Raw genomic sequence first — 27,056 nt, forward strand, 5'->3', positions numbered from 1 at the left:
TTATGTATTATTTACTAGTACTCATTTTGTGGCATTGAAATTAACCTGATATTTTTGTTTTTGTGTGAGGGCCTCAGGGAAGATTAGTTGTAAAGTAACTGTGTAACCCTCTTGAAATAAAGTATTATTATTATTATTATATCATTATTATTAAATTATGAGTGCAAGAAGTTGCCGGCAATATTAGCAACTTAAAAAGATAATTCCTAATAGTGTTTAAAATGCAAGTGTATGATCACAGTTTTACTTAACATCATGTAATCTTTAAAATTTTGTTCATGCTGCAGTTTTCACAACAATCAAAAACCTCCAGTGCTATCAGCACTTTGATTTCCAATTGCCAACTACAAGGGTTTCAGATGTAGTGCATTGTTTAATCTGTAGGAAACAATCTTTCATAATCTTGAGATATTTAGCAAAGTTTAGGTTGCCTTCATATTCGTTGCTCTCTATGGCCTCCGGTTTGCTTTCCTTGGATAAAAATGATTTCAGATTATGTAGTAACGAGATCACAATAACTTGTGCCATGTATGCAAAGCTATTTAGCTTTCATCACTTTTATAAGGGGAAATTTTTCTAACATGTTATTCCTCATGTATAAAAGTTTGAACAAAATCTTCCTCATGGGAAATGAAATTTCAAACGAATTGAAATACTAAATATTGGCATACCAGTATGTAAGTTTTAATTGCATACACAATATTTTCACATTTTAAGTACCACTGCCATGTATTCCGTCTGCCTGGACTGAATGGAGTAAACCAGATGCCACCGGAACAGTATTTAGAGTAAGATACACAGTCAGACCTGCTCTTAATGGTGGCAAAGAATGTCCAGATCTCATGCAACTTAAGAAAGGTAAGACTTAATGCTTTTCCCTGAATTTTCCATTTATATTTTTTTCTGATTTTTTTCTTACGTAAAAGTGACTCTTAGTTTTTCTTTAAATTTTTATAGCAAAATAAGCATGTAATTGTCAAGAAAAATATGTCATAAGGTTCTTGTTTGGTTTTCAAGTTAGGTTATTTGAAATAGTCCATGTTATTTAAAAGTTAGACATTGAGGTATATAACAGCAAAATATGAACTGCAATCCTTTCTTGTCAGTTGCAAATTGATTTTTATTTTGGTTGACCACAATCAGTGGTTTTTCAGTGTACTTACCATAATTTATCAGTAAGTTTTCTAGTCTTTTGACAAAAAGATGGCGGCAATAAACCAAAGATTTTTAGTTTTCATGACTTTTATAAATTAAAATCTATATTTCTAACATATTTTCCCCTTGTTTACAAGTTTCACAGCTGCTGATTTGATTATAAAAACGTTTAATTCTTTAAGTACCATTGCCATGCATCATGAGTGAATGGACAGCTTGGTCCAAACCTGATGCCACAGGAACTGTTTACAGAGTCAGATATGTTATCAGACCTGGTCTCAATGGAGGCAAAGAGTGTGAAGACATGCTACAACTTAAGAAAGGTATTTGAAACTGTAGAAATAGTAACTTGAAATTTTTAATCACAAGAAAGGCAGATATGGTCAATCAATGACTTACTAGTATTTTCAAGATTAACAGAACAAGATCAGGTCTTTTCATTTTTTTTGTAAATATTGATTACTTAGTGATTTTACTTAAGGTTTTATTTATGATAATTCTGTGATGTGTACATACAAATGACAATTTTCTCTCCAACTTAAGAAGTCAAAATTTTAGTTTAGTGTTTCTTTTTCTTACCTTAGGTATAACAAGATGTTGTGTCCTCTGAGAGGTACTTTTTGTGATATATTTGAAAATTGTGCATGGCGTTTTCACAATAAGCAGCGTTTGATTCTTTTCTTCATTCACAAAATCAATTTAGTGATCTAATGTGATTACAAATAGGAATACTCTTTTCTAAGAAGTGAGACAAAGATATTTGTAATGGTTAGTGTCTACAAGCTGCTGATGAGTTTGGCAAAAGATATATTTTCTTTCTAATGCTGTTTGCTTACCTTAATCATACAAACAGATTAGCTTTTTATATCCCACTGAAAATGAGAATGGGAAGTGCTGTTTACCTTTGTCCATAAAGATAAATCCCTAAAGACATATTTCAAAATTTAGTGCTGAATTTTTTAGAACAATTAATTTGGGATTCTTGAGTGATTTGCTTACATTGATTGAATAAACTGTTACTGGTTTTAACATTTTTACTTTCTGTAGTACCACTTCCATGTATTGTGTCTGATTGGACTGAATGGAGTAAACCAGATGCCACAGGAACCAGATACAGAGTTAGATACACAGTCAGACCTGCCCTCAATGGTGGCAAAGAATGTCCAGATCTCATGCAGCTTGGCAAAGGTATTAGCTAGGAACTGAATATTCTTTTCTTTTTTGTGAACTTTTTTGAAGTATTTTTTTTTGTAGTATGATTGTTATGTTTTCTTGGTTTATGGTTTTATTATTGATATGATGGGTGTATGTTTATTTACATATGAAGGAAACCATACAGTGGAATATTTTTTTCTGACCAAGAATAATTTATTTACAAAAGAATTACTGTCGAACTTCACTGGCTCAAACTCTGATGGCAGGAACACCCTCGGTTTCTCAAACACAATTCGAAGGTCCAGACTTTTCTCCTATATAATCAATATAAATGACATTGGATTTCTTGAATTTCAATTTCTTGAACACTTGAACTGACTAGTCAGTCTGTTCAGTTGTAAATCTTAGAGAATAACCCTTATTAACTCGAACTTGTCAGCCATTCTGTCACTCTGGTAATAAAAGGTGTGAAAAACTGAAACCCTATCAAGTGTCATTTTAGTTAATTACAGGTAATATCACTTATTTTGATCTAACATAGTACTGATTGAAGTTCCAGAAAATAAGTCGGCATGATGAAATCACCAAAGAAAATAAAGATGAAACAAATTATTGACCAAGGAACTCAAACACTGAAAGTTTTTTAAAAGAAAACACAGAATTTTTAATGTCCATAAATCAACATAACATTCTGTAAGTAAATGAAAAATATCCAAGAACTAACAAAACTTTGTAGGTAGTAAGCAATTTCTATCGATAAATTAAAACTTGGACCGATAATGAAAAAAATCAGGAAATCTATGAACTTCAATTTCTCGAAATCCCGACAGCTTGAACACATTTCAATGGTCCATTGGTGTTTAAGCTACGAAGTTTGACTGTATGTAAAACAGATTGTTTTGCATAAAATTATATATTTCACAATGAATTGATCGTTGTTGTAGTACCACTGCCATGTATTATGAGTGCATGGACAGCATGGAGTAAACCTGATGCCACAGGAACTATTTATAGAGTCAGATATGTCATCAGACCAGCTCTTAATGGTGGAAAGGAATGTGAAGATCTTATGCTACTTAAGAAAGGTAAGCACTAATGTTAGTGCCTTTGAATGGTGAAAAGACTTTCAATATCCCTGAAATGTCACTATATCTGCTTGTCCATGTGTTTGTTCATATTTCCTCTAATAATAACTTATTCAAAACTGTTTAATGGAGTTTGATGAAATGTTACTGGAAGGTTAGTCATCATGTGTAGATATGATATACAAAGGAAGATACAAAAAAAAAAATAATGAATAATGAGTTTTGTAAGATGTGAATTATACACTTATAAACATGTACCGTATTTTCCGGACTATAAGTCGATACTTTTTTTCAGCAAAGTGTCAGCCTCAACTTATCGTCCACTTCGACTCATATAAGGATTTTTCAAGAAAAAATGTTTATCTACAATGCACATCCTTAGATTTGTTTATTTCATTTTTGAAATTCAAAATTTTGGGTACACAATCAATAAAACCCATAACTCAAACAGTCAAATGGGCGATCGAATTTCAAAGATTATTGATTAGTGCCGGGATCCTTTATGAATGATGCGATGGTGTTAATAAAAACTTTAAAACCATTAAAATATATAAACAAAGGCTAGAAGATACGTTAACAAAACTCTTTTTTTACTGGACATTATCGAGTATTCAGGAGTTATCCTTCTTTAATATGCAAATTTATATTCATTTACGGTATGTCGTAACACATTCCCACACACGTCAAATTATAATTATAATCAGTTAAAGTGTTATCTAAACGGCTAATTGTAACCAAATTTAAAGGTAACAACTTGTTTTATTGTATTTCAAAATACCAGGTAATTGTTTATTAATTACCACTCGTAATTATGACCTATTCATTAAATGCATTTCCTGCTAAATTCACATCTTGGTGCCCATGCTTGACATGTTTATGATTTTGTACACCTGATGATCTAAGGCTTCAGGGTGATTGACATGCATTTCAATAAAAAATAATTGAACTCAAGGACAAAGTACACTTTAACAAAAATACAAATATTATTTTAATTCAGAAATACTATACAAGGAAACATCAATGGAAAAATAGGCTGTGAAAAAAAATAAACTGCTTAAATCAGATCTCGTCTGATACCTACGATATAAATGCACACATCTGACCCTGGACTTATCTGTCAAATTCAACTTTTCTAAGTTTTTTTGTCAATTTTGGTCAAAATTAGGCAATTTGACTTATACTCCACATCAACTAATAGTCCGGTAAATTGGTAATTGTCCAACAAATTAGAGAAATTTCAAATAAAATCCAAGTCATATTGAACAACATGTTGACCTACAGAATACAAGGAAATGAATCATTTACATTTCTATCTTTTGTCTTTCCACCCATATAGTTACATCAAATATTCATGATAAGTTTTTTCATATATATTTAGAATTAAGTACAGAGATTTGGTATATTTAATTTTTTCGCATATCTGCATTCTTATCACATACCCTTTAACTAAACATGTTGGTGTAAAAAGTTCTGATACTGTTCTATAGTCAAGGAAAGGAAATCTAATCAAATTGTTTAATAAAATAGACAGAAAAGACATATAATAATACACATGCAGTAATTTAAGGCTTAAATTTGGTTGGATGTTATTTCAGTACCACTGCCATGTTTGATGTCTGACTGGACCACATGGTCAGCACCTGATGCCACAGGAACCAGATATAGAGTTAGATACATGATCAGACCTGCCCTTAATGGTGGCAAAGAATGTGATGACTTAATGCAACTCCAAAAAGGTATACTAAATTTTTAAATTTTTAATTGTAAAGTGGTTTATTCTGCCTACATGTAAGACTTTTTGAATTTTTTATCTAATTTAAACAAAAAGATATTTTATTAAATGTCATAATACTTTTACTTCAGTACCACTGCCATGTATTGTTTCTGACTGGACTGAATGGAGTAAACCAGATGCCACAGGAACCATATTTAGAGTTAGATACACAGTCAGACCTGCCCTCAATGGTGGCAAAGAATGTCCAGATCTCATGCAGCTTAACAAAGGTAATGATTATGTTTTACTTGTTTTTGAAATAATCTTTGTATTGCCTTTAATTCCAAGAAAATGAATATTAACCAGGCTGCATTTAAATATATCTAATTGAATTGTGGTTTCTGTTTTTATGGGTACTAATTTTCATGGTTTTCAGGGGAAGTGAGGAAATATGATATTAAAAATCTTGATAGTTATATCATGTACTGTTTGTGAAAGAGAAGGTTTTTAGTTTGATCCTGTAACTAATCTATTATATATTCGACTGATTGGAAAACCCCAGGTGCTATAGCATGAAATTTAAAATAATACAAACTGTATTATGAAAATATAAGACAAATAGATTTTTGAAACTTTGAATTGACATTATAATAATAACATCGTAATCAGAAGCATGAAACAAAAATTACCTGTAGAAACTTATACAACTGAGTGTAAGCATTGTTTATGGATAACCTTTGACCTATAGGGTAGATACCTGTAGTTGTGGTCATTCAAGTTGCCATTGACGATCCCCTTATTTGGTTCTCTGGTTAGGTTGAGAGTTGGCATCCCTTCTCATGTTATCAGTTTTGAGTTTGCTGTTTACAAGTTTTTCTCCATCACAGAATTTTGCATTTGACCACCCTCCTCCCCAATTTCTCATGTCCCAAGTAATAACATACTTACTGAATTTCTCTCCACCATTTATGCAACCCCCTATTTCTGAAACCATCCGCTACTAGATGGAGCCTTGCTTCATCCCCTACTGAGGAACTTACATTACAGTATCTGTTGATTGACAGAGTGTCCTGTCCATGGGGCTTGGCTCTACTATACAAAGTGTCATTGGTAGTGACCTTAAGCAAAATTTCCCTTAACTGAATTTTTGACTCTAAAGATTCATTGAAGATTGTCTCAATATGGCACACCTTGATTTTTTCAAGTTCCACAAAACAATGAAAATTTTTTCTTTCACAAAAATGTATTTTGTATTTTGTATTATCAATTATTCAATCTATCATATTTTTATATAATTTTTTTTATAAATGTTTGTGATTTATACAAGTCAATTCACTGTTATCTTTGCATTTTCACATTTCAGTACCACTGCCATGTTTAATGGGTCCATGGACCCCATGGAGTAAACCTGATGCCACAGGAACAATCTATAGAGTCAGATATGTTGTAAGACCAGCTCTTAATGGAGGCAAAGAATGTGAAGATCTCATGCAACTCAAGAAAAGTAAGTCTCATTAACTTCACTCTTTTGTTTATAAAAAAAACTCATCAAGTTAGATATGAACTGATGTATTTTTGTTAGTTTTGTGACAATTTTTACATGTCTTTAAATGTTGTTCAAAAATGATAAATTGTGTGGTTAATATTATTATTTTTCCCCAGCTGACACAATTTCAATGGTACTAATTTGTTTTCCTGGTTTGAAAAATAAAATCAAAAGTCCTTAATTTTCTCAACAGTACCACTGCCATGTATTGTGTCTGACTGGACCACATGGTCTGCACCTGATGCCACAGGAACCAGATTCAGAGTTAGATATACAGTCAGACCTGCCCTCAACGGTGGCAAAGAATGTCCAGATCTCATGCAACTTAACAAAGGTATCTTGTTATGTAAAACCTTGTTATACTTGCCACAGCAGCAAATATATGTGGAAGAGAGAAGTAATTTGTTGTTTCCCCTTACTCAAGTCGGCTTGAGGTTTGCAGTGATCATGGTGTCTGTTTATCTGCCCATCCACATCTTTTACATTACAGTTTTCTCAGCAAAACTTATTACAGTATTTGAAATTTTGCTTAAGCTTACATAAATATAAAATATCATTTTAGATCATTTAATGTGGTATGACATTTTAGATCATTGATTTTTATTGTCTTAAAGCCATTCTTATATTATGTTGTTCAAAACTCTTTAGACCACAGCAGTGGTAAAAAAGTGATTAAAATATGACCAGTGTTGTAGATGTATGACAGTCTTTTTTCACAATGTCATAGATAAATTTTACCCAATTTTACAGACATCTCAACTGAATTTTACTCTAAAACAGTTTCCATTTTGTGCAACACATAGGCTTTATCTGTTCAAAAATATGAAGAAACTAGTATAGTTTTATTAGAATCAAAATAAATTATGATAACTCCATTTTATCATTGTTTTACCAATGCTAATGTGCAGGGTTAAACATCACAACATAAATGGCCAGCCCATGGTAAAACAATAATAAAATGAAATTTCCGTCATTTATTTCTAAAAAGAACTACAACACCTGCATATTACTGAATAGAATCTTTTTATCCCATCTTATTTTCAAAAAATTAATCTTCATAAAAAATACTTAATATCCATATATATAATGTCTTTTAGAAAAACTTTAACTTGACTTTATAACTTAATTGTTAAACAGTACCACTGCCATGCTTAATGAGCCCATGGACCCAGTGGAGTAAACCTGATGCCACAGGAACTATCTATAGAGTCAGATATGTTGTAAGACCAGCACTTAATGGTGGCAAAGAATGTGAAGATCTTATGCAACTTAAGAAAGGTACAGTTAGATGAAAATATATGTAGGGTGATCTTGTTCTATCTTTTTGTTCATTTAGTTGAAAATATCCCTTTGTACTCTTATCATGTTATTTTATGTTTTTATTTTGTTATTATATTTTGTTTATTTCAGTACCACTGCCATGTATTGTTTCTGACTGGTCTGAATGGAGTAAACCAACCTCTACAGGAACTAGATATAGAGTTAGATACATGATCAGACCCAACCTTAATGGTGGAGAAGAATGTCCAGATCTAATGCAACTGGGCAAAGGTTTGCATGAGTTAATCTAAATATATATTCTGAATTTTTTTTTCTAAACATGCAAAAATTCAATCTTTAAATGTGGAATTTTCTTAATTTAAAGTTTTCCTTTTGCACTTTCAATGCTCCATATACTAATATTATTGCTATTTCTTCATATTTGGAAGGAAAAGGATGATGCAAAATGGTGTAATGATACAGTTATTAATTATTTATGAGGGAATTGTTGTCTAAAAAGTTGCCAAAAATATGTCCATACCTAGGGTAATGAATAATGTTCTGGGTAGACCTATAGGAAAAATTATAACTTCATTACATGTTCTTATAGTACCCCTGCCATGTATTGTTGGTCCATGGAGTGACTGGGTTGGCCCAGATGCCACAGGAACTGTATATAGATATAGATACATGACCAGACCCAATCTGAATGGTGGTTCGGAATGTCCAGATCTCATGCAACTTAAGAAGGGTACAATATTTGTTTAACTATACCAAATGTCAGTTTGTAATAAGAAGCAGACTTGCCATTGTCATCTGTTTGGGTTGATATCAATATTGAGCTTTAAATGAAGTATATTTTCTTTAAAAATCTTCATGCCTCTTAATGATATCATACACAACACAAATTATTATCAATGATTTTTTTTAGAACTTAATGCCAAAATCATACTTGCATTCAGCAGAGACAAAATTTTTATCATTTGGATTTCTGAATTGAAAAGCTTTGATTTAATAGAAAGTTATATTTTTTTCATGCATTTATATTAATTTTCTTTTCACAGTACCACTGCCATGCATTGTTAGTGATTGGACCCATTGGTCTAAACCTGATGCTACTGGAACCAGATTTAGAGTTAGGTACACTGTTAGACCTGCCCTCAATGGTGGCAAAGAATGTCCAGATCTCATGCAACTGATTAAAGGTATAATAAAACACTTTTGAATTACATATTTATTCAATTTTTTAGGCAATTTACAATCTTTTCTTCAAGGAATGAAAGTTTCATTGACCCTAATTTGGTAGAAGACTATTGTCATTTTAGATAATGAACTTTGTAGTCCATCCATTTTGAGTAATTAATTTTCTTATTTACCAAATTTTGAGTTATGAACTTACTAGTTTATGTGTTGGATGAACACTTTGTATATTGCTAGTTGTTTCTTTTTAAAAATGAATTTGTATTGTAGTACCACTGCCATGTATTATGTCTGAATGGACACAGTGGAGTAAACCAGATGCTACTGGAACTATTTATAGATATAGATATGTCATTAGACCTGCTCTAAACAAAGGCAAAGAATGTGAAGATCTCATGCAACTTAAGAAATGTAAGTGTTGATGTTATATACAAACAAATGCATTGATGTGTGGTTAACAATGGTTATTTTGCAAGAGCATTTTCAGTTTTATTATTTGATTTAAAAGGGGATACTTTTATATTAACAGATATACAAATCTCCTGTTTTCAGACTATTTGCAATATAAAATCACTCATACTGTTATTTACATATGTCTGAAAACACTTTCTTCTTTCAGTACCACTGCCATGTATTATGAGTGAATGGACTCCATGGAGTAAACCTGATGCCACAGGAACTACCTTTAGAGTCAGATATGTTGTAAGACCAGCCCTTAATGGAGGCAAAGAATGTGAAGATCTTATGCAACTTAAAAAATGTAAGAGTCATGTCTGAGCTAGTTCACAGATAATAATTGTCTTCTATTTATGAAAAGTTTTTGGCAAAAATTATTTTCAAACTATTTGATAAGAACATAAGAGTTGTTTCTGGAAAATAAATGGATTGTTTTTTAATATTTGGTGTAAGTAGTGTCCATTTATGATGAATTGTTTTATTTGAGGATACTTTTACTATTGTACTATTAGGTCATAGTATTATATCTGATAATTATTTGATGGTCAGATGTGTGTCAGCTTCCTGTGTTTGTTTATCATCATGTTCAGGGGTCGTGCTGGGCTTTGCCAATGTCGCAATTTGCGATTCTTTATTTTATCTGGCGACAAAAATGGCCAGTGGGCGATTTTCTTGGCGCCTAGGTTTTATATATTAAAATTGACAGGAAGTTTATCAGCAACGGATATTCTCTCTAGTTAAACAATTGTGTTGACACCTTGTCAGAGTTAATTGACTATGACCAATTTACGACTGAGGGCAATTAAAGGTAATTAGACCAGGTGACTGTGACTGACAATATCCTCATCGGAGGTGTCAATCAAATGTAAATATATTATTGAGCCAATCAAAACTCTGATCATCTGGTCAAAGGTAAACACAATTAAGGCCATTTGCACGTGGCTACACACAAGTTTCATAGCCCTGTTTAACCATATAATACATTCAGAAACAGACTTACCTAATAACAGAATAAATTAAATCCAATTAACAATGATTATTCCATCAGGAAGTGTCTAAATACTTCGAAATGAAAGAATTGACAAAAGAAAAGGGATGACATTTGTTTACACTTTTGCCATGTGACTTTTTTGACGGGAAAATCGGTAAACGAATAGAATAGGGATTCCCAAAATCTAATAAAGGAAATGCTATTCAGATATCAAGATAATTAAACAGGGACACAATCAATGGTCCATGGTACAAAATGTAGTTTGATAGAAATTTTATCACTTGAAAAAAAGAATCAAGTTTGTTAAAAGGTGAACATATTTTAAATTAAAATCAGGGACTATGAGAATAGTAATATAAAGTCTTTGATAGAAGTAAAATACCTGTTTCTGGAGTAGTACGTTATTATTTTATGCATATGAAAGTGACAGACTAGAGCTGAAAACCTGCTTTATACATGCATCAAGAGTGAATCTTGGGTACATGTGTGTCATGAATGGAGAGATTATTTTGATGAATTGACAAAGATAATTCATCAGTGGACTTAATACTGTCTTTTTTTCTAAAAAGTTTATTTTTTTTGGCACCCTTTGGCTCTAATTTCTGAAAACTGGCAACAAAAAATGGCAGCTGGCGATTTTTCTGGCGACAGAATTTTGGAAGCCAGAGCAGCCCCTGATGTCATTGTCTGCTTGTTTCCATTTTATGATGCATGTAGTTTAAACACATGAAGGCATTGATTGTTATTAGAATTGTTCAATATAAAATATACCATAGAATTAGATATCTTGAAAATGTTAGCTATATGTTATTTCAGTACCATTACCATGTATTATGGGTGAGTGGACAAAATGGAGTGTTCCTGATGCCACAGGAACAACCTATAGATACAGATATGTCATCAGACCAGCCCTCAATGGTGGCAAAGAATGTGAAGATCTCATGCAACTTAAGAAAGGTATCATTTGGTTGATATTTGTGAGATGTTTAAGATTGTCATTTGAGTAACTTTATTGGTCTATTTTCAATTATACAAAAACAACTGAAATGTATTGTTAGTGAATGTTATATTTCTTGACAAATTTCATGAAATTATTACCAATATTTAGATAATTGTTGATAGTTTCATTCCTTAAATTGTCATGTAAGTATTTCTGAATATATGATCCAAAAAAATATAGAACACATTGATATAAAAAAGATACTTTATTTTCGGGTAAAAATAAGTTAATTTGATGGAATCAAAACTTTGAAATATTAATGTAATTTTTATCGCAAGTAATGAAGAAACTGCTAGTACAGAAAAATCTTTTAATTCTATAAATTATTTTTGAAAAAAACCTGTTATGTAGTTGCTTTTGTCATACAGTACCATTGCCATGTTTGATGTCTGACTGGACTCATTGGACTGTACCAGATGCCACAGGAACTATTTATAGAGTCAGATATGTCATCAGACCAGCTCTTAATGGTGGAAAGGAATGTGAAGATCTCATGCAACTTAAGAAAGGTAAAAGTATCCTCATGTCAGATCTGAATCAGAAATAATTGTTGACCTTTGATATTTGTAGATATTTCGACAGAAATTATTTTCACAATAGGAAATGAACTTTACACTTGATGTTTAGTACATTATGCTTTCAGAAGGGCTGTTCAATTGAAATAGAAGGCAGAAGGCACTTTTTTTGCCAGGGGATTGGCCCATTGAAAAAAAAAATAGCTTAGTCTATTTACTTCATTCATTTTGCCAAGACTTTTGACAACCACCCATATATAAAGTGAGTGCCTTCCCCTGTACATTATTTGTTTTGATGGAAGATCCATTAGAGGGGATGATATAATGATGTTGGTTCAGATAGTTGGTACCATTGTGTCTCTGCATACCTTTTCTAGACTATGTGTTTAATCAAAGTGAAACTTCAAGGGAATTATCAGCTATGGCAATTGTACACTTGCATTTCTTTTTATTTTTATCCAAATGTATTCACATTTACTAAAAAAATTGTATATTTTTGGCCATCTTATATTTGATTTTTGTTAAAACTATACTATACTTTTTAAATTTTAATGTTTCAACAATGTGGTAATAAGGAATTAAAAAAAAAAATCTACATTTCAGTTCCACTGCCATGTATTGTTTCTGACTGGACTGAATGGAGTAAACCAGATGCCACAGGAACCAGATTCAGAGTTAGATATACAGTCAGACCTGCCCTCAATGGTGGCAAAGAATGTCCAGATCTCATGCAATTGACCAAAGGTATGCTGTTAGTACATAAAACATAATTTTGACATTATATTTTTGAAGAGTATTAAGACTGTTCTCTTGTCTTATGTCTACTCTGCTATTCTGTTCTGGCATGGTAAAGTTTGATGTATGTATTTCACCACCTGGGTGATCTTGATAGCTGTATCATCCCACACTTTATTGGTCCAAAATGATTCATTTTATTATTTTAAAGCTGTACAATTTTGCCTGGAAAAGATGCTCAGTGTAACAGGTTAGATATTCCTTAAGTGTTGATTTACAATATTACTTTTGGCACCTACAGTTAAAATTGTTTTGTAAAGAAAAAGATTTGTCCCACCATATTTTGTTCTTTACTGTGTATTTTTTTTATGATTTGACTATTAAATAAAAAGTTGGAATTTTAAGAAGTTGCACATGAGTTAACAAAAAGCATTAGAACAGCAGAAGAAAATTTGTTTCATTGTATAAAATTCTTATGGCAGCATTTATTAATTTCAGTACCACTGCCATGTTTAATGAGTCCATGGACCCCATGGAGTAAACCTGATGCTACAGGAACTATCTATAGAGTCAGATATGTTGTAAGACCAGCTCTTAATGGAGGCAAAGAATGTGAAGATCTCATGCAGCTGAAGAAAGGTACACCTATATGACAAATATACTCAGCCATTTTAAATTTTATTACTCTATTTGCTAGATTCATTAACTGCATCATTTTTGTATCTAGACTGAATCAGGGTCTCAATTTGAAAATTTTTGGTGGATTTTACAAAGGACTTTGAAGTATTTGAATATAGGACAGTCTTATGCCATAGTTTTAGTGTCAAACATTTTTTTTTACAGTACCATTGCCATGTTTGATGTCTGATTGGACAGCATGGAGTAAACCAGATGCCACTGGAACTATTTACAGAGTTAGATATGTCCTAAGACCAGCTCTTAATGGTGGAAAGGAATGTGAAGATCTTATGCAACTTAAGAAAGGTGAGGTTATTTCTAAAAATCTTGAAGATTGCATACTTTTTTTATGTTGATACTCTTCTATAAATGGTGCATTAAACCTTATTAGCTTAAGTGTTTACTTGAACAAAGGTTTGTTCTATAACTTCAGTACCACTGCCATGTATTGTGTCTGAATGGACTGGTTGGTCTAAACCTGATGCTACTGGAACCAGATACAGGTTCAGAATGGTTTTGAGACCTGCCCTTAATGGAGCTAAAGAATGCCCAGACTTACTACAAATGCGTAAAGGTAAACATTTATGTTGTGAACAGTTTGAAATATGTATGAATTGTATGATGCAAAAATGAAAGTTGTAACCTGCCTGAAATTTTACTATACATGTTTCAATGCATACAAACTATGCTCAGAATCTGGTCCAAATATTACCGATTTTAAATATGACAAAATATCGGAATATTCTCTACACATGATCTCAATTATTGGAAGTACAAAACGGGGATTACTTATGAAGGTAAAAGCGTGCATATATTTGAAAAGTCACCCCCAAAAACATTGTTTTGAGCTGGATCAACATTTGAACATATACATCATGAATAAAAAAAAAGTTAGAACACTGAAATTACAGTATGAGAAATGTCTCTCTTTTTTTTTTAATAATGTACTGGTATGTATATTTTAAGTACCATTGCCATGTTTGATGTCTGACTGGACTGCATGGTCTGCTCCTGATGCTACTGGAACTATTTATAGAGTTAGATATGTCATAAGACCAGCTCTTAATGGTGGAAAGGAATGTGAAGATCTTATGCAACTCAAGAAAGGTATGAGAATGGTTCTTGTCTTAATTTCCATTCTTGATAAATGATTGGTCCTCTATACTTGAGTCATCTTCATGGACGTAGAATTATGAAGGTTTATTTGAATTTTTTTTATTGACCATCCTAATTGTAGTCGCTATAAGTGTCTCTTTGACATTCATCCATAGGCTATGTTATTCTTTTATTTGAATTTTGTTGGGTGTTATTTTTTTTAACTCGTGTCATAAAAAAGTTAAATGAATTTCTGTTGTTTTTAGTGAAGTATAAGTACATAAGTACAATAATTTAACTATCAGAGTAAATTGTATTTATTTGCACAGGCTATAAGGTCACAAGACTTTCATTACTTTCATTAATAACTAGAATTTGATCAGCTGTTTTAAGGCCTTTAAGATAACTATATATGATCATCCCAAAGGTCTTTTATAGCTGTGAAACCAATTGTATTTTGAAATGATTTTTGTAAAGATAAAACAACTGTTATTTTGTAACTTTTACTTCAGTACCACTGCCATGCATTGTTTCTGACTGGACTGAATGGAGTAAACCAGATGCCACAGGAACCAGATTCAGAGTTAGATATACAGTCAGACCTGCTCTCAATGGTGGCAAAGAATGTCCAGATCTCATGCAATTGACCAAAGGTAAAGATGAAAAAAAATGTTTTTTTCATTGAAAATTTAATAATATCATATCATTGTAGAATACTGGCATCTGAGTTCCATTACATATTAATCTTATATTTTTATGGTTTATTTTTCCCTTTTTCAGTACCACTGCCATGTATTATGTCTGAATGGACACAGTGGAGTAAACCAGATGCTACTGGAACTATTTATAGATATAGATATGTCATTAGACCTGCCCTAAACAAAGGCAAAGAATGTGAAGATCTCATGCAACTTAAGAAAGGTAAAAATAAAAATGTAGCTCATCCCTAATGGTATTTCATGAATAATATCTTATTTCAGGAGTGTACAGGACCTGTGTGTCAAAACATCAACATAAAAATTGTCACAAACAAATTTAAAAAATGCAGAAAGTGTCATTGTTACTTTTGTAAATTTCAGTACCACTACCATGTATTGTGTCTGATTGGACCCAGTGGTCAGCACCTGATGCTTCTGGAACCAGATACAGAGTTAGATATATGGTCAGACCTGCACTGAATGGTGGCAAAGAATGTCCAGATCTCATTCAACTTACCAAAGGTATACATTTAACTTATGGATAGGTAGTTAAATTTTCTTTGATAGTCTCCTACCAGCATTATGTAGCAGTTTGATCTTAAGTAATTACACATTAGGCTCAACATTAGTCTAATAGGATAATTAATGACAGGTGTGCCTCATGGACAGTGTAGTGCAATACTCAGAGCTATTATTATTTAGAGAAATTACTGTGTATTAGGCACGACAAGTTTGTAGAGATTTTTTTTATACTCAACATTACTTGTTGGTATATTGAATATATTGATTTGTGTATTTTTAATTTAACTGAAGAAAAAAAATTGTCTTTCAGTACCATTGCCATGTATTGTGTCTGACTGGACTGAATGGTCAGCACCAGATGCTTCTGGAACCAGATACAGAGTTAGATACATGACCAGACCTGCTCTTAATGGTGGCAAAGAATGCCCAGATCTCATCCAACTTGGCAAAGGTGGTTATATTTCTGATGTTAACCAATAGCTGACCTAGCTTTTATCATATTTAAAAAAATCCATTATAATTTTTTTACCCAATTACTTATCGAAGGCACTAGATAATTTAACAGAAGTTTCCTATATGCATGCTATATTGTTCCTATAGTTTCAGACCTAAGGCACATTAAGTTTTAGTAAGCATATGACTTACACCCTGTAGCTTTCCAGTAGTTACAGGATTGACATCTTATACTCATTAATGGTTTAAAAGCCACAAAGTTCTATGTGTACATTGAAGAATCTATTTAAAACACACAATCATTAAGTTAGTTATTTGTAAATGAATATCCTTAATTTATTTCATTTACAGTACCACTTCCATGTATTGTGTCTGACTGGACTCAGTGGTCAGCACCTGATGCTTCTGGAACCAGATACAGAGTTAGATACATGACCAGACCTGCCCTTAATGGTGGCAAGGAGTGTCCAGATCTCATTCAACTTACCAAAGGTATATATATTGTATTATAAAGAACATCTTTTCCATTTAAGTAATATTTAAATCAACTTTTGCTCTCACCTGTTTTTTTGAAAAAATAGATTTTTTGGGGTGATTTCTTATGAAATAGGATTTCATTGTATTTGCCATTTTTTTTCACCTGAAAGTCTTAATAAATAGAGTGCAAATCTTATAATACCCAACTCATTATCAGGGTCTTTTTTACTATATTCATTTATAAACCTGACTAACTTATCAATATTTTAGTACCACTTCCATGTATTGTGTCTGAATGGACCAGATGGTCTGCACCTGATGCTTCTGGAACCAGATACAGAGTTAGATACATGACCAGACCTGCTCTGAATGGTGGCAAAGAATGTCCAGATCTCGTCCAACTTGGCAAAGGTTTGTGTCATTTATTGGCTTACATACTTTGAGCTATAAGTTCAATAACAAATCAGGAGGGGTTTATTATGTATACTCATACATGTAAGTCATGCGAATGTAAGAAATGATAAAAAAAGGGCGGATATCATTTTTTATCTGAGTTATAAATATAGTTATACAGGTGGGATTACTGTCAACATTACATTGATTGTCCTTTTAAGTTCTTAACTTTAAGACAAAATCATGATCTTTTAACTGAAATTTGTTATCTGCATCAACATTTTATAAACGATCCTTTCAAGAAAATATCTCAAAGTATTAAAGTTTAGACTAGGTAGTTGTTTTAATAACTTGTGCTTATTACATAGTTAAGCCTTAAGTACCATGTGTTACAAAAAAAGTTAAAGATGTGAAGTTTGAAAGAAAATTACTGTTGGGATAGTTCAATGCTTTGTTTTTTATATGTTGTGTTTTTAAAAAGTAAAGAAAATTTGATTGAAAATCTGGATAACATATGATTCATTATTATAGTGTTGGGCTGATTTTTACTATAAGGGTATCAAAATATTAGAGTTGTGTTGAAGGTAATACCACACTTTTTTAACTTGCCATTTGTGAAGAAGCTCTGCTATCCTTGGTTCTTTGAAAACACGTCTCAATACTTACCAAATAAAGTAATGAAGAAGCATCTTTACAGTCAAGAAAATAAAATTCTAAGAAATTGATTTTTTGTTTATCGTCAAACAGTTTTATATGAATCATCAGGTCTGAAAGATTTGCTTCATGTAATATATGCTATTTCAATGTAACTTTTCAATCTTTTAGTACCATTGCCATGTATTGTGTCTGAATGGACCACATGGTCACCACCTGATGCTTCTGGAACCAGATACAGAGTTAGATACATGACCAGACCTGCTCTGAATGGTGGCAAAGAATGTCCAGATCTTATCCAACTTGGCAAAGGTTTGTAAAAATTTTCAATTTACCAATTAAAGTGATAATCTGATTTATGTTTTCTTAAATGAGAATTTATTAGAGAGAACTGTTTGAGGTATTTTGCTGTAAGCCTATAATTATTTAAATCATGCATTTTTATCATTGATGTTTAGTGTTGTTGCACAGGTAAAATTGTTTATCTACATAAAAGTGTCACTGGAAAAATCAGAATAAACATTTGACACTAAAGTTAAAATTTGGGCATCAAGTTTGATTCCATAGTTCTATAATCTTTAAACAAGTACAATGTCCTCCCCAACATTTGATAATTCCTGAAACTGGTACTTATTAAACTAACATGTACTACTAATTCTGATTCAAAATCAGGTTGAATATCTGAACTGGTCCTCTGGGAGCATCTGGCTGCCAGTATTCAATATTTTCAGGATCAGAATATTATATTAAGACACATCAAGATTCTCATCCACCAGCAACTAAAAAAAAGGGGGCTGGTGGGAGGATTTTATTATATATTTTTAAAAATTTGTCCAATATTTGTAAAATCTTATTCCTGCTGATGAATTTGTTGAAGAACTGGATATGTGTATGTTTGGGTATGTTTGTGCCATACCAAGGCTTTATTTCTTTAATTCCCCTTATAATGCGATTAACAACGAAAACCATCCTCAGATCTGCCGAAAAATATCAAGATATTCTGTAAATATACACCTTGTTACTCATTTTTCAACCATTTGTAGTACCACTGCCATGTATTGTGACTGAATGGACAAGATGGTCTGCACCTGATGCTTCAGGTACCAGATACAGAGTTAGATATATGACCAGACCTGCTCTTAATGGTGGAAAGGAATGTCCAGATCTCATCCAACTTGGCAAAGGTATGTTATAAGAAAGCATTGACTATTTAAAATACATCCTGTTCCTTTATAAACTGGTTAATTTTTGTCATTACAGTATAGATGACGTAACAAGTGTTGAAAATATAATGCTTTATTAAAGAAGAAGAATTTTTATTATGAATTATAAAAAAATCTGTACTTATTACTTAGTGTACGTTTTTTATATTTTAACATACAAAAAACATGTGCTTGTTAAAGCCTCTGCTTGCAAGGTAAGAGGGTATATAAGAGTCCTTCTGTCTGTCAATCTGTCCCAGTGGTATAGCTTGCATTTAGGCATCCTCATCATTAAACAAAATTGGATTTTTGTTATTGTTTTAAGCAGCCACTGTGTCCATTTGTCTGTTAACATATGTTGTAATTGCAATTCCTTATAATCTGCTGAAGGGATTTGTAGAAATTTTATGGGAAAGTTGGGCATCGTACATGTATGTAGATATGAATGTTGTCTGAGGACTTCTAAAGGAGATAAGCCAACTTCAGTATTACTTCACAAGCACAATTAGATAAAGGGATTTGGTGAAAATTTTATACAAGGTTGGGTATTGATGTAGATGTGCATGAAGGAATATATTTTTTTAAGGGACTCCAAAGGGAAATATTTCAATTTTAACTCTCACTAACCATATCAAATGTTTTCATTACTTTACATGTTAAAAAAGTAAATTTCAAAGTTTCACTGTGAATTCCCAGGACAAATGACACCTTAAAGTTGCATACCATTGCTAAGCTTGGAATATAAGGCTTTTAAAATCATAATGCTAATGGTATGATGATTGTAGAAAATTTTCACAAAGTTTACTTGAATAAATAATACTGAAAATCCACAATTTTACCATTTCTGCTAATTGACAGCATTGAGGCAAATAACTAACACTTGTAAACAATATTCATACACATTTGTAATAAATTGCAAATATGATTTTAGAGTACACATTCTCAGCTTTATATTGAGTACTTTTGATCAGAATACACACAAATAATGCACTTACAATGCATTGGTCTAGGTTCAGCATGTATTTGGTACTACATAGGGGAACGGCCATTTTTGACCCGAAAGTGGTTAGTGAGACCTAAGGGGTTTTACATTTAAAATTCAGCTCCCTTTGCAGTGTTTATAGTGTAATCTACTAAGACGAGTGTTGAGATGTTATAAGTTAGCAAAACTAAGAATTAAAGTGTAAAATTTGTTATTTAAATTCCAAACAAATTTTAACTCATATTATATTAGAGAGAATGAAGGAAACCAGATTTAATAAAAAAAAAATTTGGTATGATATGTGGTGATTAATTGTATTTTTGTACTTTTGAACTAAGTTCATTATTTTAAATTTCTTTTGTTGGAATATTTTATTTTCTGCAAGATATTTATTCATGGTTCCTTTTTTGTATATTTTTAAATTGACAGTACCACTTCCATGTATTGTGTCTGACTGGACTGAATGGTCAGCACCTGATGCTTCTGGAACTAGATACAGAGTTAGATACATGACAAGACCTGCTCTTAATGGTGGACAAGAATGTCCAGATCTCATCCAACTTACCAAAGGTAATATGTGCTCCTTTTAAAACAATCTTGTTATTCAGGTACATATAATTTGCCTTTAAGTTACAGTGAACTTCTTTATCTTAATGTTTTCTAAATGCTGAGGTTTTCTGATGTCTCTAGTTCAGTCCCTAAAACCAGAAGGTTTATTTGATGAACAGTAGAATCATTTAAGAGTTACATAGGCTTTTTGTTACATAATCATATACAGTTTCATAAAAGAAGAAACTGATTCCTCTAATTAAAGAATTGTTCACTCACTGTTAGAGCATTTGAATAGCCATTAATAATATGTGAATAACTGTCTTCTTCACATACGAGTTCAGTAGTATTTTGTATACTGCTTGCGTGTTTTGAATTGAATAAATTGATTTCAGTATAAAATGAAAAGATGTGAAAAACTATCAGACAATAGTTAAAAATCAACTCTTTCAGTACCACTGCCATGTATTGTTTCTGACTGGACTGAATGGAGTAAACCAGATGCCACAGGAACCAGATATAGAGTTAGATACATGACCAGACCTGCTCTTAATGGTGGAAAAGAATGCCCAGATCTTATTCAAATGGGCAGAGGTAATGAATTACTTGTTCATTCTTTGTGTTGGATTGGTAGACTTGAAATTTTTACTGGTACATGTAGTTATAATGATGTGAAACTAATGGTTGAGAAACAAAATTTTCCTTGTATACAAGAAATGATAAATTATCCTAGTACATCAATTCATGGAATGATTTGCTGTTTGTCCATTCTTCTTCCTTACTCCTCTTTATTCAAAAAATATCTGTGTTATTATCAAACTGTTTGTACCAGTGAATAGTGAGTATGCCATTTAAAAAGAAACATTTTTATTCACATTTGTTTTGTTTTTATGTGCTTTTCATTTGATATTCAGTACCATTGCCATGTATTATGAGTGAATGGACTCCATGGACCAAACCAGATGCTACTGGAACTATTTATAGATACAGATATGTCCTTAGACCAGCTCTTAATAAGGGCAAAGAATGTGAAGATCTCCTCCAACTTAAAAAAGGTAATTGATTTCATTTGGTCTAAATTCTTCCAACAGATATGGCTTGATGATGGTGGTTATATAGCAGTATGAGTTACATGTATATGTTATGTTATTAGGAAAGGTCAATGTTAATTTTTGAGGTGCCCAACTAGTCCATATACTGACACTTGATCTTAATTTACTATTAATATTATACCATAGAAACATCTTAAATAACTGTAATTGTAAATATTCTCACATATTTCATGATCAGTAGTTATTCACAAAAAGTACCTGTTAATATCTATACTAAGTAACATTCAACATAAAGCCAACTTAAATACTCTTGAAAATGTTTGTGAACTATCAATTATTGGAATAAGTACTGAAGAAAATAAGTACAAATACTTAAGTGGGTAATTAGCAATCTTTAAGGACTAGTTTATCTAAGAATCAGGCAGAAGGTGATAAGTCAATAATTGTATCAAATCTCTGTGTCTCATTAGTGATCTGAGAACCAATAACAGTAATGAAGTATGTTTGGAAGAAGAGAATTTTTTTCAAAATTTTTTTTTAAACTGTTACCATTTGGAGGGGATATTTCTATGCTATTTGATAGTGCATGAGTCAAAACTCAGATTCTTTACAACATTGAATATAAAATATGAATCACAAAAAAACCAACTTTTCTTGCAGTACCACTGCCATGTCTGATGTCTGACTGGACTCGTTGGTCAGTACCAGATGCCACAGGAACTATTTATAGAGTCAGATATGTCCTAAGACCAGCTCTTAATGGCGGGAAAGAATGTGAAGATCTTATGCAACTTAAGAAAGGTAATTTTGATGGAAAGTTAAGCTCAAAAAGAAGGGAACTTTAATATGTATCCCATGCATTAAACTTGCTGCATAAAGTCTTTCATTTTTTTTTACAACACAACGTTTCATTGCAGTTCTGCAAAATAATCATGATTTAAGATTACATGAAGCCTTGTTTATAGTTTTGATTGGCAAAAAAAAAACAACCTATAGACAGTTAGATTCACATCCAAGTTTCTTATGTATATTTTTTGTTTATTCATGAAGTTGGCCTATGAATTTTGTAGGCTTTATAATAGATGCTTGATAAGTCAACATGAAATGATTTTGATTTTTTACTTCTTTAAGCAAATCTTTTCTGTAAAATAATGAAACAAAAACAAAAGTGCAAAAAATTCTTTATGTAAGTTTTCTTTTTGAAATTAAGTTCCACTGCCATGTATTGTTTCTGATTGGACTGAATGGAGTAAACCAGATGCCACAGGAACCAGATTCAGAGTTAGATACACAGTCAGACCTGCCCTCAATGGTGGCAAAGAATGTCCAGATCTTATGCAATTGGCCAAAGGTAATTATTAAAATTTTGAATGTTCAGTCAAAAAGGGTCAATCAATTGCAGGTTTTTTCTTTTAGTTTTTTTTTTCTGAAAGATGATTGTTTATTATACAGGAAGTACAGTACCATATTTTTCGACCTATAAGTCGAGGTAGAATATAAGTTGAATCACCGAATTTTGACTAAAATCGACAATAAAAACATCGACAAGTCAGATTTGCCAGGTAAGTCAAGGGGCAGACGTGCATCTTAGGTCATTGATGTAAACTGTTGTGTCAAATCATATTATTTAACTTTAGATGATATCTTTAAGTTTGTTAGTATTTTTAATAAAGCGTATTTTGTAAATGAGTTTTTTTAGTTCTGTGTCAATTGCTTATATATTGAAACACAAAGGTGTTCAACATGTCAAGGGTGGGCACCCAGATGTAAAATTAGGACAGCCAGTCATAATTAATTGTTACCTTTAAATCTGGTTGCAATTAGCCAGTTAGATAACACTTTAATTAATTATAATTTGTGCCAAGTGTGAATGTGTACAACATACTACATACTGTAAATGGGTATAAATTTGGATATAAAAGGACTGATAACTCTGGAATACATGATTTGATTAAAGATTTTGAAAACGTTGCTAACTCATTGATAAATGTATGTAAAAACTATTTGATCAAAGCCCACAAACACACAAACAGTATCTTAAGGTCAAATATGCTACAACCAAGTAACACAAAGGAATGAATGATTTAGTATGTAGTACAGGCAAATATTTAAAGTTTACTCACTATGGATCAGAGTTAGAAATAGTAGCCTGCCTGCCAGCCCAAGCTGTTTTTTGGCAGGGCTGGCTAATTTGAGCAAAAATTTATATAGTCATATAGTAAATATATTGAAAAAATTGTATTCAGGACTGGCTAGAATTTGAGGGAGTTTCCTACCCTCCTATGGATTACTGGGTAAATAAATATGAAAAATAGGCACAATTTATAAATGATTTGAAATATCTTGATATTTTAGAAAACTGTTTTAATGCCTTGTGTAGTATTTAACTTATTTTCATATGATTGGTTCTGACTTAATTGCACTGATAATACTTATTCATTTCAGTACCACTACCATGTATTATGTCTGAATGGACACAGTGGAGTAAACCAGATGCTACTGGAACTATTTACAGATATAGATATGTCATCAGACCAGCACTCAACAAGGGGAAAGAATGTGAAGATCTCATGCAACTCAAGAAAGGTACATTCATTGTATCTATAAACATATATTGTCTGATAATGCTTTAATTGATGTCTCTAAATAGTAAGTTAATTTGTTTTTGTATGAAATATTATCTGCCATGAAGTTAAAGAACACCTGATGAATCATTTAAAAATTGATGTGTGTTTCACTCTATTTAAGTTGTGACAATGGACTTGATTTCATGGGGATAATTTCTTTTTTTAGTTCACAATGTAATACATTTATGATTATTTGCTGACAACCATTCTTGCTTGATACAGTGATTGATTTGATAGATCAATTTGGCAAAAAATGAGAAAATGTAACATAGAGAAGTAAAATGCTAAAGTAATGAAGATTTTTATTTAGTTTATGGAAAATTATTTCTTTTTACAGTTCAATTGCCATGTTTGATGTCCGACTGGACTCGTTGGTCTGTTCCTGATGCCACTGGAACTATTTATAGAGTTAGATATGTCCTAAGACCAGCTCTTAATGGTGGAAAGGAATGTGAAGATCTTATGCAACTCAAGAAAGGTACCATTTCTTTAGATATGATCATACAGTTAGTTTGGCTTCTGGTCAAAAACTTTTTCTGAACTTTCATTAACAGTGTAATTGTTTGAAAAACTTCCATGATCATTTTTAAAGATTTAATCTAAGTTTTAACAATGACCTTGATTGATAATTGGAAAAATATTTAAATAAGAAAAAGCTTTTTTGGGTTGTTATCCTGACATTTATCTGAAATATTATGCTTCATTTATTTTTTTCTAGTACCACTGCCTTGTATTATGAGTGAATGGACCCAATGGACCAAACCAGATGCTACTGGAACTATTTATAGATACAGATATGTCCTTAGACCAGCTCTTAATAAGGGCAAGGAGTGTGAAGATCTCATGCAACTTAAGAAATGTATGTATAATTCAAATCCATTCAGGGATTGACTTGAATTCTCAAATTATTCTTTTCTGGTCTTCTCCAAAGTCGATAAAATCAATATTTTATGTTACCTAAATAATAAAGAAATAATAAATCTATTACAAAATCCATCATCAGTTCGTACTTCGTTACATGACAATGGTATACAGTGTAGTTAGACTACGAGGTCTTTATCATTGTAGTACCTTTACCATGTATTGTTTCTGATTGGACTGAATGGAGTAAACCAGATGCCACAGGAACCAGATTCAGAGTTAGATACACAGTCAGACCTGCCCTCAATGGTGGCAAAGAATGTCCAGATCTTATGCAATTAACCAAAGGTTTGTTATTTTTTTGAAAATGAACCAGAAATTTGTCTGACTATTCTTGCTTAATGCTTTATGGGGATTGTGTGAATTTTTTTCTGTATTTCTAATTAAATCTTGTTTCGTTTTGAGCAGAGGAATGGTCATATTTAGGCAAATCATATTGGTATGTGAATGTACTTATTAAAAAAAAAACAGCCACAAAGAAGATTTTTCAATTTCATGACATTCAAATTACATACATAGGCCTTTAGATAGTGTTCAATAAAGGATCTTTTTTCTTTAAAATCATATGATTTAACTGATCATTCTATATGTATATTTATGACTCTATGGTAATGCACAGAATGAATCATATACTATAGGTTAAATAAGGAAGAATCTAATCTTGAGTGTGTCTTTCATCTTCTACAATTTTTTCTACAATTATTTTTATATGGTGATGCTTGTTTCCAAATATTCATTCGTTTTACATTTGCAGTTCCATTGCCATGTTTAATGAGCCCATGGACCCCATGGAGTAAACCTGATGCTACAGGAACTATCTATAGAGTCAGATATGTCATCAGACCAGCTCTTAATGGTGGCAAAGAATGTGAAGATCTCATGCAACTTAAGAAAGGTATGGAATATGGGAATATAGAGGAGATGTCAAATGTGATGCTACTGATGAACTTTCTGCTTGTAAAGTAACAAAACGTACAACTGGTATATTTAATCAAAGACTGAAGTCTTTAAAGTCGCTAATCGTCAAGTATTCTCTACCACTGATTTTGGCTTCAAGGTACATTTAACATCTGAAAAGGCATGAATGCGATATGCTCTAAAAACTGATGACTTTTAGAGTCTGGGTTCTCTTGATATGATTGTGTACTCTTTCATAATCGTGATGACCCAAAAGTTTTCAGTCAAAACAACTGGTTACCTGGAACCACATTAAACAACTGGGAATGGCTATATATAGATATTGGGGTCATGATAATGTAAATGACGTATATACAGTCGAACCTTAATGTGTCGAACTCGGATATGCGAAATCTCGGATAATTCGAACTAATTACAAAGTCCCAGCAAAACTCCCCTTGCTCCAATACAATTTTACTTCGGATGACTTGAACTTGGATGAATCGAAACCTCAGATAACTCGAGGTAATCAATTAATCTCCTTGACAGGACTTTGAGGTTAATTAACCCTGATGTCTCGAAGTCAACTAATAAAACTGATTGTTTTATTACAAACAATGATCGAAGTGTGTTTTAACAACAATTAGCGTGGCTATTAAAATTAAGTTGACACTCTTTATGGTTTGATTTGTTTATTTAATTAATTTAAAATTGCACGTTTTTAAAATAAACGAATTTTATTAATAACACATCGGAACAGTGATATCGGATATTTTGATATTTTGAAATTTTTTTTAAAAATACAGATGAATTATAATGGTATCTGACTTTAATGAAACATAAAACAGACGATAGTAAGAGTAGTAAGAGTATTTCAACGACTACATTTGTTTCACTAGTGAATCTGAAATTTTATCGTAATATTGTGGAGCACATGGTTTGTGGATACTCCTGATTGTGAATCAAACAAAGCAGCATGTTATGAACTATGGCATTTTTGATATAGAAAAAATAAAAAGGAAATTTTTCTAAAATACTGGCTGC

The 27,056-nt window shown here is 31.9% G+C and overlaps 1 protein-coding gene across 2 annotated transcripts in view; it reads left to right on the forward strand.

Annotated features, from left to right (window-relative positions):
* Window positions 1-27,056, forward strand: part of LOC148623824 (uncharacterized) — a 96,328-nt gene that overhangs the window by 19,538 nt on the left and 49,734 nt on the right. For both annotated transcript variants that reach the window (XM_088565989.1, XM_088565990.1), the window contains exons 22-60: window positions 718-858; window positions 1,338-1,478; window positions 2,203-2,343; window positions 3,255-3,395; window positions 4,991-5,131; window positions 5,259-5,399; window positions 6,473-6,613; window positions 6,849-6,989; window positions 7,793-7,933; window positions 8,066-8,206; window positions 8,526-8,666; window positions 8,980-9,120; window positions 9,386-9,526; window positions 9,735-9,875; window positions 11,379-11,519; window positions 11,931-12,071; window positions 12,681-12,821; window positions 13,311-13,451; window positions 13,656-13,796; window positions 13,924-14,064; window positions 14,457-14,597; window positions 15,098-15,238; window positions 15,366-15,506; window positions 15,665-15,805; window positions 16,116-16,256; window positions 16,610-16,750; window positions 17,006-17,146; window positions 17,954-18,094; window positions 18,826-18,966; window positions 20,396-20,536; window positions 20,969-21,109; window positions 21,430-21,570; window positions 22,228-22,368; window positions 22,778-22,918; window positions 24,013-24,153; window positions 24,532-24,672; window positions 24,913-25,053; window positions 25,263-25,403; window positions 25,870-26,010. In XM_088565989.1, coding sequence (XP_088422115.1) covers window positions 718-858; window positions 1,338-1,478; window positions 2,203-2,343; window positions 3,255-3,395; window positions 4,991-5,131; window positions 5,259-5,399; window positions 6,473-6,613; window positions 6,849-6,989; window positions 7,793-7,933; window positions 8,066-8,206; window positions 8,526-8,666; window positions 8,980-9,120; window positions 9,386-9,526; window positions 9,735-9,875; window positions 11,379-11,519; window positions 11,931-12,071; window positions 12,681-12,821; window positions 13,311-13,451; window positions 13,656-13,796; window positions 13,924-14,064; window positions 14,457-14,597; window positions 15,098-15,238; window positions 15,366-15,506; window positions 15,665-15,805; window positions 16,116-16,256; window positions 16,610-16,750; window positions 17,006-17,146; window positions 17,954-18,094; window positions 18,826-18,966; window positions 20,396-20,536; window positions 20,969-21,109; window positions 21,430-21,570; window positions 22,228-22,368; window positions 22,778-22,918; window positions 24,013-24,153; window positions 24,532-24,672; window positions 24,913-25,053; window positions 25,263-25,403; window positions 25,870-26,010 — 5,499 coding nt within the window. The remainder of the gene's footprint in view (window positions 1-717; window positions 859-1,337; window positions 1,479-2,202; window positions 2,344-3,254; window positions 3,396-4,990; window positions 5,132-5,258; window positions 5,400-6,472; window positions 6,614-6,848; window positions 6,990-7,792; window positions 7,934-8,065; window positions 8,207-8,525; window positions 8,667-8,979; window positions 9,121-9,385; window positions 9,527-9,734; window positions 9,876-11,378; window positions 11,520-11,930; window positions 12,072-12,680; window positions 12,822-13,310; window positions 13,452-13,655; window positions 13,797-13,923; window positions 14,065-14,456; window positions 14,598-15,097; window positions 15,239-15,365; window positions 15,507-15,664; window positions 15,806-16,115; window positions 16,257-16,609; window positions 16,751-17,005; window positions 17,147-17,953; window positions 18,095-18,825; window positions 18,967-20,395; window positions 20,537-20,968; window positions 21,110-21,429; window positions 21,571-22,227; window positions 22,369-22,777; window positions 22,919-24,012; window positions 24,154-24,531; window positions 24,673-24,912; window positions 25,054-25,262; window positions 25,404-25,869; window positions 26,011-27,056) is intronic.

The sequence above is a fragment of the Perna viridis genome, chromosome 2 (genome assembly GCF_037379345.1).
Source record: "Perna viridis isolate PV_CMFRI_1.1 ecotype Kerala chromosome 2, ASM3737934v1, whole genome shotgun sequence".
Taxonomy (NCBI): Eukaryota; Metazoa; Mollusca; class Bivalvia; order Mytilida; family Mytilidae; genus Perna; species Perna viridis.